Source organism: Oncorhynchus masou, chromosome 27, assembly GCF_036934945.1.
Source record: "Oncorhynchus masou masou isolate Uvic2021 chromosome 27, UVic_Omas_1.1, whole genome shotgun sequence".
NCBI lineage: Eukaryota > Metazoa > Chordata > Actinopteri > Salmoniformes > Salmonidae > Oncorhynchus > Oncorhynchus masou.
The window spans coordinates 36162858-36184212 of NC_088238.1; the positions used below are offsets into that span (position 1 = coordinate 36162858).

The 21355-nt window shown below is 40.2% G+C and overlaps 1 protein-coding gene across 2 annotated transcripts in view; it reads right to left on the reverse strand.

Annotated features, from left to right (window-relative positions):
* Positions 1–12563, reverse strand: part of LOC135516072 (6-phosphofructo-2-kinase/fructose-2,6-bisphosphatase-like) — a 36420-nt gene extending 23857 nt beyond the window's left edge. Inside the window, exons 1-5 of one of the 2 annotated variants that reach the window (XM_064940077.1) lie at positions 12293–12563; positions 11640–11765; positions 4271–4367; positions 4037–4103; positions 3061–3135 (exon numbers count right to left, since the gene is read on the reverse strand). In XM_064940077.1, coding sequence (XP_064796149.1) covers positions 3061–3135; positions 4037–4103; positions 4271–4367; positions 11640–11765; positions 12293–12383 — 456 coding nt within the window. In that variant the 5' untranslated portion in view covers positions 12384–12563. Of the gene's footprint in view, positions 1–3060; positions 3136–4036; positions 4104–4270; positions 4368–6273; positions 6508–11639; positions 11766–12292 lie in introns of those variants that run through there. The other variant, XM_064940078.1, reaches the window with a different exon arrangement.
* Positions 12564–21355: the final 8792 nt, after the last annotated feature.

The window sequence follows — 21355 nt, forward strand, 5'->3', positions numbered from 1 at the left end:
ATGAGTGTCATCTGATGAAGATTTTCAAAAGGTTAGTGATTCATTTTATCTCTAATCCTGCCTTTGTGAATCTTTGGCTGGAAAAAAATGGCTGCGTTTTTCCTTTGAATTGGTGGTGGTCTAACATAAATATATGTTGTGTTTTCGCTGTAAAACATTTTAAAAATTGGACATGATGGGTAGACGAACAAGATGCTTATCTTTCATTTGAGGTATTGGACTTGTTAACTTCTTGGATATAGGGGGCGCTATTTTAATTTTTGGATGAAAAACGTTCCCGTTTCAAAAACAAGATATTTTGTCACAAAAAGATGCTCGACTATGCATATAATTGACAGCTTTGGAAGGAAAACACTTTGACGTTTCCAAAACTGCAAAGATATTGTCTGTGAGGGCCACAGAACTGATGTAACAGGTGAAACCCAGATAAAAATCCAATCAGGAAGTGGAGCATTTTTTGAAACCACTTCATGCCAATGACTCCTTATATGGCTGTGAATGGGCCACGAATAAAGCTTAGGCTTTCTGTCGCTTCCCCAAGGTGTTGACAGCATTCTAACGTATTTGTAGGCATATCATTGGAAGATTGACCATAAGAGACTACATCTACCAGGTGGTCGCTTGGTGTCCTCCATTGCAATTATTGCGTAATCTCCAGCTGCAGTATTTTTCCGTTTGCTTCTGATGAGAAACCAACTGCCACGACGGATATGTTATCGAATAGATATGTGAAAAACACCTTGAGGATTGATTCTAAACAACGTTTGCCATGTTTCTGTCGATATTATGGAGCTAATTTGGAAAAAAGTTTGGCGTTGTAGTGACTGCATTTTCCGGTCTTTTTCTTAGCCAAATGTGATGAACAAAACGGAGCTATTTCGCCAACACAAATAATATTTTTGGAAAAAATGAACATTTGCTATCTAACTGGGAGTCTCCTGAGTGAAAACATCCGAAGTTCTTCAAAGGTAAATTATTTAATTTGATTGCTTTTCTTATTTTCGTGAAAATGTTGCCTGCTGGTAGCAGAGCCTAGCCATAGCATTATGCCATGATAAACTTACACAAATGCTTGTCTAGCGTTAGCTGTGAAAATCTGAGATGACAGTGTGATTAACAAAAGGCTAAGCTGTGTCTCAATATATTTCATTTGTGATTTTCATGAATAGGAAGATTTTTCTAGGAAGATTTAGGTTAATTAGTTTGAGGCTACGTTACGCCCCCCGCATGCGGGTTTGAGAGTCATGGGAAGTTAATGGAGGTAATTTGCTGAAAGACGCTGAAACTGTTGGTCTGAATATTAATGGAGGTAATTTGTTGAAAATGAAAATGTTGTTCTGGTATTTTCTTTCAGGCAATTCCATGTTTGATTTTCTCTCCCCAATTGCGTGGTATCCAATTGGTAGTTACAGTCTTGTCCCATCGCTGCAACTCCCGTAAGGACTCGGGAGAGGTGAAGGTCGAGAGCCGAAACACGACCCAGCCAAGCTGCACTGCTTCTTTACACAATTGCTGCCTCAGTAACTCACATTTTAAATTTGACATTGTCTTCAGGAATTATTCCCAAAGCATGGAAATATATATGTGTTGACACTCTTTGACAATTACCGACCAATTTCTAAGCTTCCTTGTCCAGCTAAGATTCTTGAGTCATCGGTAAATGTGCAGATTTGTTATTTTTTGACTGATAAATGTATTTTCATTGTGAACCAATCAGAATTTAGACCAGGGCATAGCACTATTACAGCCACCACATTAGTTGTCAATGCTTTTTATGCTAAAATGAGTTGTGCTGCTTTGTTTATAGACCTGTCTAAGGCATTTGATACTGTTGATCATTACATTTTGTTGAAAAAACTGTCATCGATAAGCCTTGGCTCTATCGCATGTTCTTGGCTTTGTGACTATCTTAGAGACAGAACTATTGTGTTGAGTTAAGTCAGATTTTCTTCAAGTACATAAAGGTGTTCCACAGGGATCAGTATTTGAACCTGTTCTTTTTACGATTTACATAAATGCGAATGGTCAAAAATTGTGATCTTCATTTGTACGCGCATGACACTATTACATATTCAATTGCTCAGACTGCTGATTTAGCTGTGTCAAGATTACAGTCTGATTTTGCAGCTGTTCAGAAAGCCTTTTAAAAATGTAAAGCTTGTACTTAATACAGGCAAAACTAAATACATTCTGTTTTCAAAGTCTTGTAAAAGTATCCGTTGGGTTGCATCTTCACTCAAATCAAATCAAATGTTATTGGTCACATACACGTGTTTAGCAGATGTTATTGCAGGTGTAGCAAAATGCTTGTGCTTCTAGCTCTGACAGTGCAGTAATATCTAACAAGTAATATCTAACAGTTTCACAACATATACCCAAAATGCATGTAAATCTAAGTAAGGAATGGATAAAAAATATATATACATGTATGTCAGAGCGGCATTGGACTAAGATACAGTGGCATAGTAGTACAGTATATATACATATGAGATGGGTGATGCAATATTTACAAAAAATTAAAGTGGCTAAGAATCCGTAGAATAGCACTGTACTCTATACTGTACATATGAAATGGGTGATGCAATATGTAAACACAATTTAAAAGTGACTAAGATCTGTTTTGCCACCAAGTACTAAGTCATGTTTTGCAGAAGGGTCAAATACTTATTTCCCTCATTAAAATGCAAATCAATTTGTAACATTTTTGACATGCGTTTTTCTGGATTTTTTTGTTGTTATTCTGTCTCTCACTGTTCAAATGAACATACCATTAAAATTATAGACTGATCATTTCTTTGTCAGTGGGCAAATGTACAAAATCAGCAGGGGATCAATAACTTTTTTCCCTCACTGTATTTGTGTGTGTGCTGATGCGACTGTTGTTCCCAGGGCATGTTTGTGAAAGAGACCTAGATCTCAATGTGTCGCCCTGGTTAAACAAATGTTTAAAAAAAAAATTAAAAACAATTCACAGCTACACAAACACAGCTACTCACGCAGCCTCACAGAAAGCGACGCACACACAGCTAAATACACACACAGCTACACACTCCATCTGACCTTGTATCCGTTCTCCTTGGCGAAGCTGAGAATGACTTCTCTACGTTCTATAGTGGTGTTGGTGGCATCAAACACCTGAGGGCATGTACATCATACTGCTTCATACTAGTTAATCTAAATTCAAACGGGTTCAAATAGATCACAGGTGTTAAACTCGTTCCTTTAGACCCTCCATGGAATGAGTTTGGCACCCCTGATATACACCATACTGGTTCATACAGTATAATGTAGGTTCATATACATTATAGTGCTTAATATATATCAGTGATGGGCAACTGGCATTTTGTAGGCCTGCTGATAATCCCCCCGATCACAATTTTTTTTTACCCAGTCGAGGTCTCAACTTACTGTTGAGCATTAGAATAGGTGTAATCTCCAAATTTGTTTGTGCATCAGCATTTTTTCTCAATGACTGACTCAATGAGTCACTCAATTAGTAAGCACAATTTTTTTAGATTGGTAAATTAGTCTAGCGAGCTATCTAAACTTGAAGTAATCATGGTCGAATTACTGAATGTAAAATAAAAAACGGAAAACATTTCTCTCCAGCTTAGGGCAAAATGTGTAGAATCACAAGAAATTTGCTGTAAAACAGCTAATTTTTCTCTTTGCCCAATGTAAAAATAAGTAGAATTGCATGAAATGTTATATAAAATTGCTAAATCTTATCTCCGCTGTCAAGAGGGGGGCCGCTAAAATGTTTTGCTTGCAAGGTGGGATGGAAGCCCCAACAAAATTTCACTTAGGCTCCACACAAGCAATGTACACACTGCATGTGTGGGTATGGATGTCGGCACGAGACCCGCTAACCACTGAGACCCCTTATGATGAGTTCAGAGTTTTTGTGACCCCCACCCCCATCAAAGTTGCCCATCCTGATATAGGTTTATATTGCTTTATACTAGTTCATACAGTATGTATTCATGGTTCATGAAGATCCCATATTGCTTCATAGGATTCCATGGTGGTTACTCACTGCCACCTGTCCTTGTTCCTGCATGAAGTAGGCACACACATCCTTCAGAGCCGCAATGGCACAGGCCCTACACACCCGCACGCACGAGCACAGACACAAACACACACAGTGAGCTTGCATCATACTCTTAGGACAGACTAATTCATATTCAAACAGGCTGTCTGGTCGGTTCATACTCATAACAGGCTCTCATTAGTTTATACTCTAATAACAGGCGTTGTGATTGGTTCATACTTGCGTATCTTCATGGCCTCTTGGTTGTCAGGTCTAAAGAACTCATAGCTCTTATAGGACTGGGTCGCATCCCGCCGGTATTGACCTACATTAAAGACTGGAGAGGACAGGACCACACACACACACACACACACACACACACACACACACACACACACACACACACACACACACACACACACACACACACACACACACACACACACACACACACACACACACACATTTTATGTTATGTTTTTTTAACCATTGTTTTAATCAGGTAGGTTGACTGAGAACACATTCTCATTTTCAGCAATGACTTGGAGAATACTTACAGGGGAGAAGTGGGGGGATGAATGAGCCAATTGGAAGCTGGGGACGATTAGGTGGCTATGATGGTATAAGGGCTAGACTGGGAATTTAGCCAGGACACCAGGGTTAACACCCCTATGATATGTGCCATGGGATCTTTTGTTATCACAGAGTCAAGACATCCGTTTAACATCCCATCTGAAAGACTGCACCCTACACACGGTAATGTCCCCAATCACTGCCCTGGGGCATTGGAATATTTTTGGGGGACCAGAGGAAAGAGTAGCTCCTACTGGCCCTCCAAAACAACTTCCCATCCAGGGACTGACCAACCCTGCTTAGCGACAGAGGCAAGTGGGATGCAAGGTGGGTGTTCTGCTGGTATGCTGCTGTGGTGGTTTGTTGTGATGTGATGTGTTATGGTAACTTTAGATGGAACTCCTATCCAGTTTAGGTATTTAGTTAACGTGTTGTGTTGTCCTGTGCTGTGCTGTGTTGTTTTGTCTTGTGGTGTGTGGTCTTGTGTTGTGTTGTGTTCTCTTGTCTGGTGTTGGGTTGTATTGTGTTGTGTTGTTTTGTCTTGTGTGATATTTTGATGTGTTATCGTACCTTTAGTTGGAACTCTTATCCATTTGAGATATCTGGTCAACATCTTGTGTTGTATAGTGGTGTGTTGTGCTCTGCTGTGTTGGGTTGTTTTGTGTTGTGTTGTGTTGTCCTGTGCTGTGTTGTGTGGTCTTGTCAAATCAAATCGTATTTGCCACATGCTCCGAATACAATAGGTGTGGACCTTAAAGGGAAATGGTTAAGTACAAGTCCTTAACCAACAATGCAGTTTGAAGAAAAATACATGTTTAAGTAAAAAATAGATAAGTAAAAAAGAGAGTGCAGCAGTTAAAAATTAAAGAGCAGCAATTAAGTAACAGTAGAGAGGCTATATACAGGGGGTACCGGTACAGAGTCAATGTGCCTGCGTACAGGTTAGTCGAGGTAATTGAGGTAATATGTACATGTAGGTGGAGTTAAAGTGTCTATGCATAGATGATAAACAGAGAGTAGTAGCAGCGTCAAAGAGGGGGGGCAATGCAAATAGTCTGGGTAGCCATTTGATTAGCTGTTCAGGAGTCTTATGGCTTGGGGGTAGAAGCTGTTAAGAAGCCTTTTGGACTTAAACTTGGCACTTCTGTTGTGTTGTCTTGTGTTGAATTGTGTTGTGTGGTATTTTGTTGTTGTGTGGTATTGTGTTGTGTTGTGTAGTGTTTTTTTGTCTTGTATTGTGTTGTTGTCCCTTCAGTTGGAACTCCTATATAGTTGAGGTATCTGGTTAAATGTTTGTGTTGTCTTCTGTTTTGTTGTGTTGTATTGTGTTGTGGTGTGTTGTCTAGACATGTGGTGTGTTGCCTTGTGGTGTGTTGTGGTACCTTTAGTTGGAACTCCTATCCAATTGAGGTATTTGGTTAGCGTGTTGTGTGACATTGTATTGTGCTGTGTGGTATTGGGGTGTGTTGTGTTGTGGTACCATTGGTTGGAATTTCTTTTCAGTGGATGTAGCTGTTTTTATTTAATTGGTTGCTATAGAGTCCCAGTCAAATGTTTGGACACACCTAATCATTCAAGGGTTTTTCTAAACATATGTAATCATGTAGTAACCAAGAAAGTGTTAAACAAATAAAAATATATTTTATATTTGAATTCTTCAAAGTAGCTACCCTTTGCCTTGATGACAGCTTTGCACAATCTTAGCATTCTCTCAACCAGCTTCATGAGGAATGCTTCTCCTATAGTCTTGAAGGAGTTCCCACATGCGCTGAGCAGTTGTTGGCTGCTTTTCCTTCACACTGCGGTTCAACTCATCCCAAACCATCTCAATTGGGTCCCGGTCGGGTTGATTGTAGAGGCCAGGTCATCTGATGCAGCACTCCATCAATCATCTTCTTGGTCAAATAGCCCTTTCACAGCCTGGAGGTGCGTTGAGTCATTGTACTGTTGAAAAACAAATGATAGTCCCACTAAGTGCAAACCAGATGGGATGGCATATCACTGAAGAATGCTGTGGTCGGCAAGCTGGCTAAGTGTGCCTTGAATTCAGTGTCACCAGAAAAGCACCCCCACACCATCACACCTCTTCCTCCATGCTTCACGGTGGGAACCACACATGCGGAGATCATCCATTCACCTACTCTGCGTCTCACAAAGACACTGCGGTTGGAACCAAAAATGTCAAATTTGGATTCATCAGACCAAAGGACAGATTTCCACCAATCTAATGTCTACTACTCGTGTTTTTTGACCCAAGCAAGTCTCTTCTTATTATTGGTGTCCTTTAGTAGTGTTTTTTTTGCAGTAATTTAACCATGAAGGCCTGATTCATGCAGTCTCCCCTGAACAGTTGATGTTGAGATGTGTCTGTTATTTGAACGTATTTGAACTCTGTTATTTGGGCTGCAATCTGAGGTGTAGTTATTCTAATGAACTGATCCTATGCAGCAGAGGTAACTCTGGGTCTTCCTTTCCTGTGGCAGACCTCATGAGATCCAGTTTCATCATAGCGCTTGATGGTTTTTGCGACTACACTTGAAAAAACTTTTAAAGTTCTTGTAATCTTTCGGATTAACTGACTTTCGTGTCTTGATGGACTGTTGTTCCTCTTTGTTTATATGAGCTGTTCTTGCCATAATATGGACTTGGTCTTTTTCCAAATAGGACTATCTTCTGTAGACCATCCCTACCTTGTCACAACACAACTGAATGGCTCAAAAACATTCAGAAGGAAAGAAATTCCACAAAATGAACTTTTAACAAGTCACACCTGTTAACTGAAATGCATTCCAGGTGACTACCTCATGAAGCTTGAAGCTGTTTGAGAGAATGCCAAGAGTGTGTAAAGTTGTCATCAAGGCAAAGGGTGGCTAATTTGTTTTGTTTAACACTTTTTTGGTTACTACATGATTCCGTATGTGTTATTTCATCGATTTGAGGTCTTCACTATTATTCTAAAATGTAAAAATAAAGAAAAACCCTTGAATGACCGGCAGGCCACACGTCCTCTCGGATCCCTGTTCTGCCCGAGAACAAAAGCATGTCCAATGCTCTCACCTCTATTTTCTTTATATATAGCTATTAAAAACGATATGTATTAAAAAATCTTGTGTATCTTCATTTCCATTATTAACAATTAATATAATTAATATTAATGTTGACAGTTCATGCAAAGTATTGTTATCTATAACCAGGAGATTGTCATTGCATTACAATTTTTCAATTATTTTAGAAAACAATTATTGTGATTCATCCTGTATTGTTCCTATCATCCTTACCCCCTAGCAACAGATGTGGGAGACACACACACACACACACACACACACACACACACACACACACACACACACACACACACACACACACACACACACACACACACACACACACACACACACACACACACCATGGCTCCACCTGTGACCTGGGGACATTAACGACACTCAGGTGTGTCCAATTTACTCATTATTATTATATCCCCGTTAAGAGGTGTGTTTTCTGTTGTCCTTTGCATAAGCTTGAATTGTTTACAGTGTGCTTTCGTTTCCAGAGTGAGTTTGAGACTTAGTGTGTGTTGTTTTTTCAAGTGTACTCTGGTCCTACGGCTACCGTTTTTCAGTAAAGTATTATGTTTATCCTTAAAAACTTCTTTGGGATAGGGGGCGGTATTTTGACGTCCGGATGAAAAGCGTGCCCAAAGTAAATGCCTGCTACTCAGGCCCAGAAGCTAGGATCTGCATATATTTGGTAGATTTGGATAGAAAACACTCTAAAGTTCCTAAAACTTTTAAAATAATGTCTGTGTATAACAGAACCAAAATGGCAGGTGAAACCCCGAGGACAAACCATAAAATTAAATCAGCATACCACTGATTTCAATGCCTGGCACTTTTATAATAGGGTGAAATGGTCCCCGATTGCAGTTCCTAGGGCTTCCACCAGATGTCATCTGTCTTTAGAAAGAGTTTCAGGCTGGTTGTTGGAAAAATGAGGGAGAAGTTGTAGTTTGCGGCTCCTATTTTGGCTGTAGTGTTTCCAAGCGCATGACCGAGAGAGTGCAGTCTTTTATTTCCGGTAAAAGACAATAATGATTCTCCATCTAAAATTATATTGTTTATTTGCGTTTTAGGGTACCTAAGGATGGATTATAAAAATTGATTGACTTGTTTGGATAAATTTATTGGTAACGTTTGGGATTCATTTTGTATGCGTTTTGAAGGAGGGAAACCGAGTGGATTATTAACTGAAGCGCGCCAGCTGAACTGAGTTTTTATTGATATAAAGAAGGAATTTATCAAACAAAAGGACCCTTTATAATGTAACTGGGACATTTTTGAGTGCCAACAGAAGAAGATCTTCAAAGGTAAGGCATATATTATAGCGCTATTTCTGACTTTCGTGCTGCAACTCCCTGGTTGAAAATGATTTGTTATGCATTTGTGTGCTGGACGCTGTCCTCAGATAATCGCATGGTTTGCTTTCACCGTAAAGCCTTTTTGAAATCTAAACACCTTGGCTGGATTAACTTCTCTAGGGTAGGGGGCAGTATTTTGACATCCGGATGAAAAGCGTGCCCAAAGTAAACTGCCTGTTATTCGGGCCCAGAGGCTAAGATATGCCTATAATTGGTAGATTTGGATAGACACCACTCTAAAGTTTCCAAAACTGTTAAAATAATGTCTGAGTATAACAGAACTGATATGGCAGAAAACCTGAGAGAAATCAATCCAGCAAGTGGGATTTTTTTATGTTTGTAATTTTCCATAGACTGCCAATACAGATTCCAATGAATTAGGACTCAAATTGCACTTCCCATGGCTTCCACTAGATGCCAACAGTCTTTAGAAATTGTTTCAGGTTGTACTCTGAAAAATGAGGGAGTAAGACCAATCTGAATGAGTGGACACTGCAGTGACCGAGAGCACACCTTTCTTGTTTTCCTTTTATATTGACAAAGCTTTGTCCGGTTGAAATGTTATTGATTATTATGACTAAAAACAACCTGAGAATTGATTATAAATATCGTTTGAAATGTTTCTACGAACTTTACTGATACTTTTCTGATTTGTTAGTCTTCCTGTTGTGACTGCGTTTGAGCCTGTGGATTACTGAAGAAAACGCGCAAACAAAACTGAGGTTTTTGGATAGAGAAGTTAACAAGAAGTTAACCTTAATTTTGATTTATAACACATATATTTAAATATTTGAATTTAGTGTATTTAAATTTCTCGCTCTGCAATTTCACTGGATGTTGGCCAGGTGAGACGCTACCGTCAAACGTACGCTAGAGAGGTTAAGGTTGAGGAGGCACCAACTTGTCCCATCTTACTCAAGCAGGTCCGGAAGTTCTGTCCATTTTTACAGGCAGTGCCTCTCACGGTCCTAACCCGCAAGTCTCAAACCCATCTTTGCTGGACTTCTGAGGATGACAGAGCATTCATGGAGCTCAAGGAACATTTCACTTCTGGACCCATCTTCGTTCATCCTAGTCATCCCTTTGTGGTAGGGGTGGACGCCTCGGACACTGGCACAGGTGTGGTCCTTTCATACCTTGAGGGAACAGGGCCAGATCTTCCAGGAAGTCATCAAACGAAGTGTCTCGGACATTCGGTTTCCGTTTTATATTCTTTTACATTTTTGGTCATTTTTCTGCTGTCCCGGTAAATCCCACAAGAGGGCTAATGGAATCATATTGCAAATGTACAAAACATCACCAATCACGACGTGGCCTTTTCTCCTAAACGGAAAAGACTTTGAATACACAACTTGGTGAGCATAGGTTTGGCATAATGGGCAGTTGGCCCCGAACAAGATGTGATCAAGGCCTCAAAGGTTTTTGAGCTATGGCCATTTTTCTGGGATTAAAGGTCAAAAATGAAAATAGAGCAATAATTTTTCCGCTTCACGTAAATGAACCTACGGTGTCAATAAAAAAACAGCCATTTATCTGTTGGCATTTACGAGAAATCGTACAATGTCAAATTGGTGATGTTCAAAAAAAGTTTTTTACAGATCCAGTTGCAGCGTGTTCAGACAAATCTTTTTGAATAGTGTTTCTGAGCTATGCAAGATTTCTGTGATTTTCTGAAATAACACACACTCATTCAACCCTCTGTAAATAAGTCAGTTCTTAACATAAAGACTCAATATTCTCTAAGTGCCTAACCAAAGGAGGATATGTTTTCACTTTCAGCTTCCTGTGTAAACCGGAAGTGCCTTAAAATGGCTACATAGGTGCTGTTTCGAAGGGTTAAAAATGTCTGATCTTTTCAAAACGTCATATGTGTTATTAGGCTACCCTCATGAACTGTAAATCAGTCATTTCTACAGACAGATGTCAAAGAAAAGCTCTCTCTCTCTCACACACACACACACACACACACACACACACACACACACACACACACACACACACACACACACACACACACACACACACACACACACACACACACACACACACACACACACACAGCAAGGATGGAGTAACAAAGTGCGGTGCTTAAAACCTCTTGATATGGTTGCCGTTTCATCTTGGTTTTGCCTGTAGCTCCCGTTCTAGGGCACTCACAGACAATATCTTTGCAGTTCTGGAAAATTCAGAGTGTTTTCTTTCCAAAGCTATCAATTATATGCATAGTCGAGCATCTTTTTGTGACAAAATATCTTGTTTAAAACGGGAACGTTTTTCATGCAAAAATGAAATTGCGCCCCCAGAGTTTCAACAGGTTAACGGCACTCAGGTGTGTCCAATTTACTCAAGATTTTTTGGTTAAAAGAAGTTTGTTTTATGTTGTCCCTTGCAGAAGCTTGAATAGTTTACCTTGTGCGTTCGTTTCCTGAGTGAGTTTGAGACTTAGTGTTTTGTTGTGTGACGTGTTGTCTTATGGTACATTTAGTTGGAATGCCTATCCAGTTGTGGTATCTGGTTAACATGTTGTGGTATTGTGTTGTGTTAAATTGTGTTGTGTAGCGGTACCTTTTTTTGGAAATCCTATCCAGTTGAAGTATCTGGTTAATTTTGTGTATGTGGTACCTTTAGTGGGAACTCCTATCCAGTTGAGGTATCTGGTTAACTTTTTGGAGATGTAGGTCTTCCCTCTAGCAGGCAGCCCCACCATCACAATCATAGTAGGAGAGTTAGTGAACTGAGGGACGGACGCTGAAAAACACACACACACACACACACACACACACACACACACACACAGATGGATTAAAAAACGGACATGGCACACACATACACATGTATTGGAGTAATACAAAGATCAAAGAACACACACACACACATCAGTTTTAGACAAATGGATAGACCACGTAACACACACGCACAGACGTACGCACACAACAACACACATAGACATGACCTTGGTCTTAGGGGTGAACGGCCCTTAGGTCTCTCTCAGAGAGGTACAGTGTTCCATACTGCAAGTCATACCCTGGCCCCAACACACACACACACACACACACACACACACACACACACACACACACACACACACACACACACACACACACACACACACACACACACACACACACACACACACACACAATTTGAAACAATATCAAATTTCTGTTTGTTACGAGCACCAACCTGTCCTGTACAGGTAATGAACCACACAGAGACCGACCAGTATGTGTGTCTGTTGTTTTCATGTGTATATTTGTGTGTATGTGTGTACTTACACCCTCTACGTCGGTACAGCTTGCTACTCATGGAGGGAATCCAAATCTTCTCTAAAGGGTTCTGAGTTAGCTTGGTCTGCCTCTGAGACATGATTTACAAAACAGTGTCCGTATGTAAGCAAAAGAGAGACGGGGGAGAGCAAGATGGAGAGTGAGAGTAGCCTGGAGAGAAACAAGGTGTATGACACAGTTTGAGAAACTGTCTGTGTGGGTCACCTCATGATGGGAGCGGCTTAACTCTGTGTGTGTGTGTGTGTGTGTGTGTGTGTGTGTGTGTGTGTGTGTGTGTGTGTGTGTGTGTGTGTGTGTGTGTGTGTGTGTGTGTGTGTGTGTGTGTGTGTGTGTGTGTGTGTGTGGTATCGGTACTTGCTCCTCCTCTCCAAGTGGGGTTATACAGATGGGTGGGCTACTTCCCGAGTGGGAGGAGCTAGAGTACCAGGGCTTTATAGCACTGGAAGGAGTGGAACATATAGTCACCAAACACTCTGAGCTACCCAACCACAACCACTATAACAGTCACTAAATGTTGTGGAAATGTCAGGTCTACTCATGATACTAATGATCTGATTCTGTAATTGTCTGATTCTCTAATTCTCCAATTCTCCAATTCTTTAATTCTCTATTTGCCTCGTTCCACAAAATGAAGTGACATTCTCCACATTTTCACCATCATATTTGCATGTTTCCAATGCATGATACATTTCTGTTGTATGTGTTTGCCATTAATCTTCTGTCAAGTGTGTGTTCCCACTCTACAGGCCAATGGAGAACACAGTTAATTAAAAGGCATACATGCTCCAAGGCCTACTGGGAGTGACTGGAATGGCACCACACAGTCTTTTGACCATACCAGACCATGTTTACCATGCTGTTTGTTTCTTTAGTTTAATGATCAGAATTATTGTTGGTAGAAATCTATACATTTCTGTATCCAAAAGAGCAACAAATAAATGTATTATTATTTTTCAAGTTCAAACTCTGGACATTGGATTTGTATGTGTCAAGACTAACATTTCACCACTCTCCATGGTGCCTAAAGCACTAGAATGGAAATTGTATTGGGACAATTATATTGGACAATTTAGCCACTACACTTAGTCAAAAGTCTCTGCTGGAAAATACTAAGTTGGAATTGAAAAACAGGATTGTGTGAAAGACTATGATTGATAATGTCCAAAGCTACACTGTCACGTCAACTCCTGCTCCCTCCTGCCAGCGCTCGACGTTGCCGGTCGACTGGCAACCTTCATCACCTCCCTGATTACTCCTCTTTTATCTAGCACCCCGTTATTGTCACTCATCAGGCAGTATTGTTTCTGTTTTATGTTCAGACGCTATGCTTGTGCATGTATGCGTTCTGTTTGTTCTTATAAACTCACCGACTGCACCTGCTTCCTCACTCCCTGCATGTTCATTACAGAATACTGCCTCAGAGAATGGAAGCATAAGCCAACCGAGACCAAGATGGTCGGCAAACAGGGGAACCTACTTCGCCAACACCACGACCAGCTGGCTCACCTGGGGACGGTTATGGATGAGGTTCTCCGTGATCTTCAATGTCTAGATCTTCCTCAAAGGGTGTCACTCCCAAAGAGCGGGGGAACTTCTACCATGAGTCAACCCCAGAGAGCCAGCACCCCAGCCATTTCAGCAGTCTGCCCAGATCAGCAATGCCAGTTTGTCCTGTTGGGAATTTTCCAGTACATATGTGGCAATTATTTATTTCAGAAGGAGCCAGCAAAACTAATGCACTCTATTTGTGCTCTGGGTCATTAGACACCATTAGACATGCACCTGTCTGGGGTTGGACACGACTGGTTATTCCTGTAAATGTGTTATGGCCTACTATGTACTGTTGTTATGGTCTTTTCCAGAACATGGGTGTCCATTTAGCAGTTAGCAGGATGACATGTATGGATATAACATCATACCCGCTCTCCTCTCCATTTTCAGTTCAAGCACTGGACTACAGACCACTGGTATCTGGGACAATCACACACATCACAGCACAACTCACCATCACTGTGGGACCCCTGCACCAAGAAAACCTCCCCTTCCTCATCATCCAGGCACCTGTACACAAAGTTAGCCTCCCGTGGCTCCAACGCCATGACCCTGCCATCTCCTGGTCGAGGATGGAGATCACACCCGGATATTGGAAGACCTGCTTTCCCTTACCCTGTGGTTCCATGTCGCTTGAAAGTCCTGTGGTTTTCTCCAAGACCCGCGCCACCTGTCTCGCTCCTCATCATCCCTGGGACTGTGCCATCGACCTGCTAACAGACTCTACCCCCTGTTGGTGGCTGTAGCCAAGGCTATGGAGGAGTACATCCAGGAGGCTCTCCAAGATTCAATCATATTTATTTATAAAGCCCTTTTTACATCAGCAGATGTCACAAAGTACCATACAGAAACCCAGCCTAAAACCCCAAACAGCAAGCAACGCAGATGTAGAAGTACAGTGGCTAGGAAAAACTCCCAACAAAGGCAGGAACCTAGGAAGAAGCCTAGAGAGGAACCAGGCTCTGAGGAGTGCCAGTCCTCTTCTGGCTGTGCCAGGTGGAGAGTATGGCCAAGATGTTCAAACATTCATAGATGACAGGGTTTCATCCTACCAGCCGCCTCCCCTGCGTCAGCAGGTTTCTTTTTCATGGCCGAGAAGGGAGGGGGATCTTTATCCATGTATTGACTACAGAGGTCTCAATACCATCACCACCAAGTACCGCTACCCTTTCTCATTTGTGCCAGCCTCCATTGAACAGCTCTGCAGTGCCTGTTTAAAAAAAAAAAAAATTATAAGAAGCTGGACCTGAAGACTGCCTACAATTTGATTCGCATCCGGGAGGGGGATGAATGGAAGACAGCCTTCAGCATAATGTCTGGGCACTACAATGTCTGGACAATATGAGTTATGCCTTATGGATTAGCCAATGTCTTAAGTAGGATTATTTCTTCCAGGACTGATGGAAGTCCACTACAGTATGTACTGTAAATTAAGGGAGCTCTCAAATTAAATAAGGCCGGGCCAATTTTGTTTGTTTTTACCCAACGTTATGAGTATTTGTTAGTTGTTTTTCACAGTTGAGAGAGGATATACTGTATGTACCTTAAAGGGCACACAAATATAATTTTCTGAAGTTTTTATTTTATGAGCTTTGATTAATACTATTTTGATAAACTTAATGTAAACCTTGTACACAAGATATATGAAATGTTTTAAATGTTTTTAAATAATTAGTCTGAGGTAAAGGGAAAGGAAACAGAGAGAAATGATCACGCGAAGAGGTTGAATGGCCTCTGACTTTCTGGTGAGGCCTGATCACCTTCACTCGAGAGCCTAGAAACATTGGTTAAGATGTATATATAAACACTCATAATTACAACATAGTGTAGAGTTAATATTTGTGATTCGGACCACGAGAAGGATAGACATGTCTTTAGTCTATTTTTCTATTCCTTGAACTTATGAGATACAATTATTTCTTTATGGATTTATTAAGAGTAGTATTTCGATTTTGTATTTGTTTTATTTAACCAACTGTGTTTTTTTTACACATTAATCATGTTGTGACTCATGTAAAATTAGGGACTTTTTGTATTGAACTTTTACACTTGTATATCACTGAAGGTGTGTATGAAGTGATATATGAGGGAGTGTATTATTGTGTTAGTTCTGTTTCCGTTTTGTTTCGATACAAATATCACCAGATTGCGTTTGCTGGATGATTGGGATTTCTCCCTAAGGATTAGCTGTCAAACTCCCTGACCCTGTGACTCTGTGATGAGGTCGACAGTGTGATAGGAGAGTATAAACCAATTTGAAAAAATGGTTTCAACAGAATGTGTTGTATTCTTTGACATTTGTCTTAGAAACGTCGGTGATCGGGAACTCCTGGCGGTGAAGTTGGCATTAAAGAAGTGAAGACACTGGCTGGAAGGCACCACGGACCCGTTTCTCATCCTCACCAACCATCGGAACCTGGAGTGCATACGGATATCGGGGCAGCTGAACCTGCGCCAAGCAAGGTGCGCCCTTTTCTTTACTGGATTAAACTTCACCCTGTTAATCTGCCCAAGTTTAAAGAACATCAAAGCTGTCTCCATGATTCGGGAAACGTTTTTTCCTCCCTTCCAGTGTGTCCTGAGGTACCAGCCGGCCCTGACACCATGGACCCCAAGCCAGACCGAAGCCCCTGCTGGCACGCAAATTAGGTTTGGGACGCTGCTCACGTGAGGATCCAACGCGATATCCGCCATCAGTAGGAGCAGGCGGACGACCACCGCAGTGAGGCAACATTTTCCATCCTGGTGATCGTGTCTGTCTCCCACTCCGCCTGCCCTCCCGGAAGCTTACCTATTCCAGCTTCCCACTAACTACCGGATGTCACCCTCTTTTCACTTTTCCCTCCTCAGGTTGGTGGTTTCTAGTCTCCTTGCTGATGCCGTCCCCGACGACACCCCTCTGCCTCGCCTGTAAATCCAGGGATGTCGCCGGTCTACTAACCACCGGTCCTGGAAACCTTCATTACGCACACCTGCACCTCATCATTAGGGTTAATAACAGAGCTTGAGAAAGCTGTAAAGGAAGATTTTTTATTTATTTATTTTTATTTATTTATTTTTATTCAGGAAAAACCCATTCAGACCATGGTCTCATTCTCAAGGGTTTGCTGATCACAACAATACAACAACCAATACAATGTAAAAGAAAATAGCAATCGATACAAAATGCAACATTTATGAAAAACTCTTACATTCCTCAGTGACAAGATACACAATCAACACCCTAAACTGCCCGAGTGACACCAGAACATCTAAATGTAATGAGTTCTGCAAATTGTTCCAGCAGTGTTAACATTAAAACTAAAAGTGGATTTACCTAATTTGGTGGACACCTGAAGAACCTTAAGATTTAACGGGAGCGATTTGACAACAACCAATGAAAGTACAGGGCGCCATATTCAAAAGAACAGAAATCTCATAATTAAAATTCCTCAAACATACATGTATCTTATATCATTTTCAAGGTAGTCTTGTTATTAATCCCACCACCGTGTCTAATTTCAAATAGGATTTACGGGGAAAGCACCACAAACGATTATGTTAGGTCACCACCAACTCACAGAAATACACAGCTAATTTTACCAGCCAAAGAGAGTGAGAAAAAGCACAAATAGAGATAAAATTCATCACTAACCTTTGATAATCTTCATCAGATGACACTCATATGACTTCATGTTATACAATACATGCATGTTTTGTTTGATAAAGTTCATATTTATATCAGAAAATCTGAGTTTACATTGGCGCTTTACATTCACTAGTTCCAAAAACATCCAGTGATTTTGCATAGCCACATCGATTCAACAGAAATACTCATCATAAATGTAGATGATAATACAAGTTATACACATGTGTCACATTCTGACCATAGTTCTTTTGTGTTTTCCTTGTTTTAGTGTTGGTCAGGACGTGAGCTGGGTGGGCATTCTATGTTGGATGTCTAGTTTGTCTGTTTCTGTGTTTTTGCCTGATATGGTTCTCAATCAGAGGCAGGTGTTAGTCATTTTGTCATTAGCCTGTTTCGTCATTGTGGTTTGTGGGTGATTGTCTATGTTAGTTGCTTGTGTCAGCACAGTTCTTCTGATAGCTTCACGGTCGTTATTTGTTTATTGTTTTTGTACAGTTTACTTCGTGTTTTTGTCATCTATTAAATGATGCATTCACACCACGCTGCGCTTTGGTCCGCTTCTTACGACGATCGTGACAACATGGAATTATAGATATACCTCTCCTTAATGCAACCGCTGTGTCAGATTTCAAAAAAACTTTACGGAAAAAGAAACCCATGCAATAATCTGAGACGGCGCTCAGAAGTAAAAATCACCACAGCCGCAACGATGGCGTCAACATAAACAAGAAATTACATGATAAATATTTCCTTACCTTTGATGATCAACATCAGAAAGCACTCCAGGAATCCCAGGTCCACAATAAATGTTTGTTTTGTTCGATAATATCCGTTATTTATGTCCAAATACCTTCTTTTGTTAGCGCGTTTGGTATACATATCCAAACGCTCATTCTGGTCAGCGTTACATTGGACAAAAACTTCAAAAAGTTATATTACAAGTCGAAGAAACATTTCAAACGAAGTACAGAATCAATCATGAGGATGTTTTTAACACATAGCTTCAATAAAGTTCCAACCGGAGTATTCTTGTCTTCATGGGCAATGGGACGCAAGTGGGTACCATGAGGTATAAGCATGATCAGAAAATGGCTGCTTGATGGACACCTGATACATTCTGCTCTCATTCACTCCCACAACACCATAGAAGTCTCATTACAATTTCTATTGATGGTTGATATCTAGTAGAACCCCTAGACAGTGCAACATCATTAATATCTCAAGGGGATTTCATTGGGGACTCTGGTGAATACATACAAAGCTCAGATTTCTCACTTCCTGTTTTGATTTCAACTCAGCATTTTGCCTGTTATAGTTCTGTTATAGTCACAGACATCATTCAAACAGTTTTAGAAACTTTAGAGTGTTTTCCATCCAATACTAACAATAATATGCATATATTAGCAACTGAGACTGAGGAGCAGGCTGTTTACTTTAGGCACCTTATTCATCCAAGCCCCTGCAGCCATAAGAATTTTTAAGTAGCTATTGGGGGTATCTGTGCTTTACTTTACTTCTATTCTTTACTTTATTTCTATTTTTTACTACTTTTACTTTTACTCTACTACATTCCTAAAGAAAATATGTAATTTTTACTCCCATACATTTTCCTTGACACCAAAAAAGTACTTACATTTAGAATGCTCAGGCAGGATAGAATTATGGTCAAATTCACGCACCTATCAATATAAGTTGTTGTCATCTCCACTGCCTCTTATCTGACAGACTCACTAAACACAAATACTAAGTTTGTATGTCTGAGTGTTGGAGTGTGCCCCTGTCTGTCCTTATATCACACCGTCTGGTTTGCTTAATATATAGAATTTAGTTCTACTAAGTAGGACAATTTACCAACACTGTACTTAAGTACATTTAAAAACAGATACTTTTAGACTTTTACTCAAGTATTATTTTACTGGGTAACTTTTACTCTTACTTAGTCATTTTCTATTAAGGTATGGTTGGCTGGTCCTCATTGAAGTCCCGTAGATCACTTCATTACTCCCTTTTTATTTACAAATCTATACTACACTACTACTCTTCCAACTTACCTAACTTCGTTGCTAAAGTATAAAAGTATGAGAGAACATATAACTCCTGAGGTGAATCCTCCCCCCCCCCCCATTGTTGGAATAAACTGCAAAATTCCTTGCATCCTGTTTCCCTGGTGTCCAAGGGCAGTTTGGGACACTGGTGTTAAATTAATTAATTGAGGATTGCAGTTGTTTTGATTGATTGTAATGGTTAATTTGTTGAAATTGTAGTATTGTAATTGTACCTTGTAGTAGTTTTTAAAATTATTATTCTTGTTTTATTTGAAATTTTAATTTTCTTCGTTGTTCGTACTCAGTGCACCATTGTAAATGATACCTTGGTCTCAATTGAGCTCCCATGAATAAATAAATACTACTACACCCTGCCGTGTATTTGCTGACATTACCATATAAAACCTTGTATTACACCATACTACCCTGTATTATGCCATACCACCCTGTATTACCCCACACTAGCCTGTGTTATCGTCAATGGCGCCGAAGAAGATGGCTGAGGAGATTGTGTTATTGTGTATGTTTTTTCGCGTTATTTGTAACTTATTTTGTTATAATGTTTCTGACACCTTGTCTCATGACCGAAAAGTGCTTCTTGATTTCAGGGCAGCAATTACTCACCCCGTACTGGAGGAATTCTTCCTCTTCAATGAGTCGGATGGGAAGGATTTACTCCAGACACCCGACAAGGCCCTCATCCCCGTCATTCACAGGAGGAAAAGATGAAAAGATGAAATAGATGACATACAAGTACGTATATCCTACCAACGAGACACTAAAAACTGAAATATGTTATGTTTCACCGAGTCGTGGCTGAACAATGACATGATTAACATAAGGCTGGCGGGTTTTAAGCTTATTTGGCAGGATAGAACAGAGGCCTCTGGTAAGACAAGGGGAGGCGGCATATGCATATTTGTAAACAACAGGGGGTGCACAAAATCTAAGTAAGTCTCTAGGTTTTGCTCGCCTGAGGTAGAGTATTTCATGATAAGCTGTGGACCACACTATTTCCCAAAAGAGTTTACATCTATATTTTTGGTAGCTGTCCACAGCAAACCGATGCTGGCACTTTTATAACAAAACATACTTTAGAAACAACAAAGTACACAAAAAAACATGGCTAGTCTTCAAAACAAATAGAAAAAGTATAATAGGACAGGCTAATATTAAACACTCAATTAAATACAAAGCTTAGGTAGGCAATTTACTGTAAAGTAGAGGGAAATTGCAGTGTCTCTACATACAGTAGGTAAAGAAACGTTGCCACATTTGGTAGAATTTGTCAGAAGAATCCTGTAGTGTATATTTTATCTTCTCCAATTTAATAAAGTGTAAGACATCTTTAATCCACGCAAAATGAGAAGGAGATTTCCACAGAAGTAAAATCAACCTTCTTGCCAACAAACTCACAAAGGCTACAAAGTCAGATATGTATTTTGGTAGTGTTTTAGTATCAGGTATTATCCCAAATAATGATGTTATGGCAGTAGGAGCAAAAGGCACTTGTAATACTTTAGATATAGTATCAAAGATGGCAGACAAATAGTTATGTAGAGAAGAGCAGGACCAAAACACATGTATTAATGAAGCAGGAGCTTGCCAACACCTGTCGCAAACAGGATCAATGCACATGAAATATATTTGATTATATCATAATTTATCATTCTAAGTGAAAGCATACCTTGCCGACCAATGCCGATGTCTGTCTATCATCTCTGACCAAAAAACATCTGCCGGCATTTCATATTAATTTCCCTGTGACAACCCACTGCTAATAATTGTTGGTGCGGTCTGCTTTCCCCTTAAATTTGTTTTGCATGG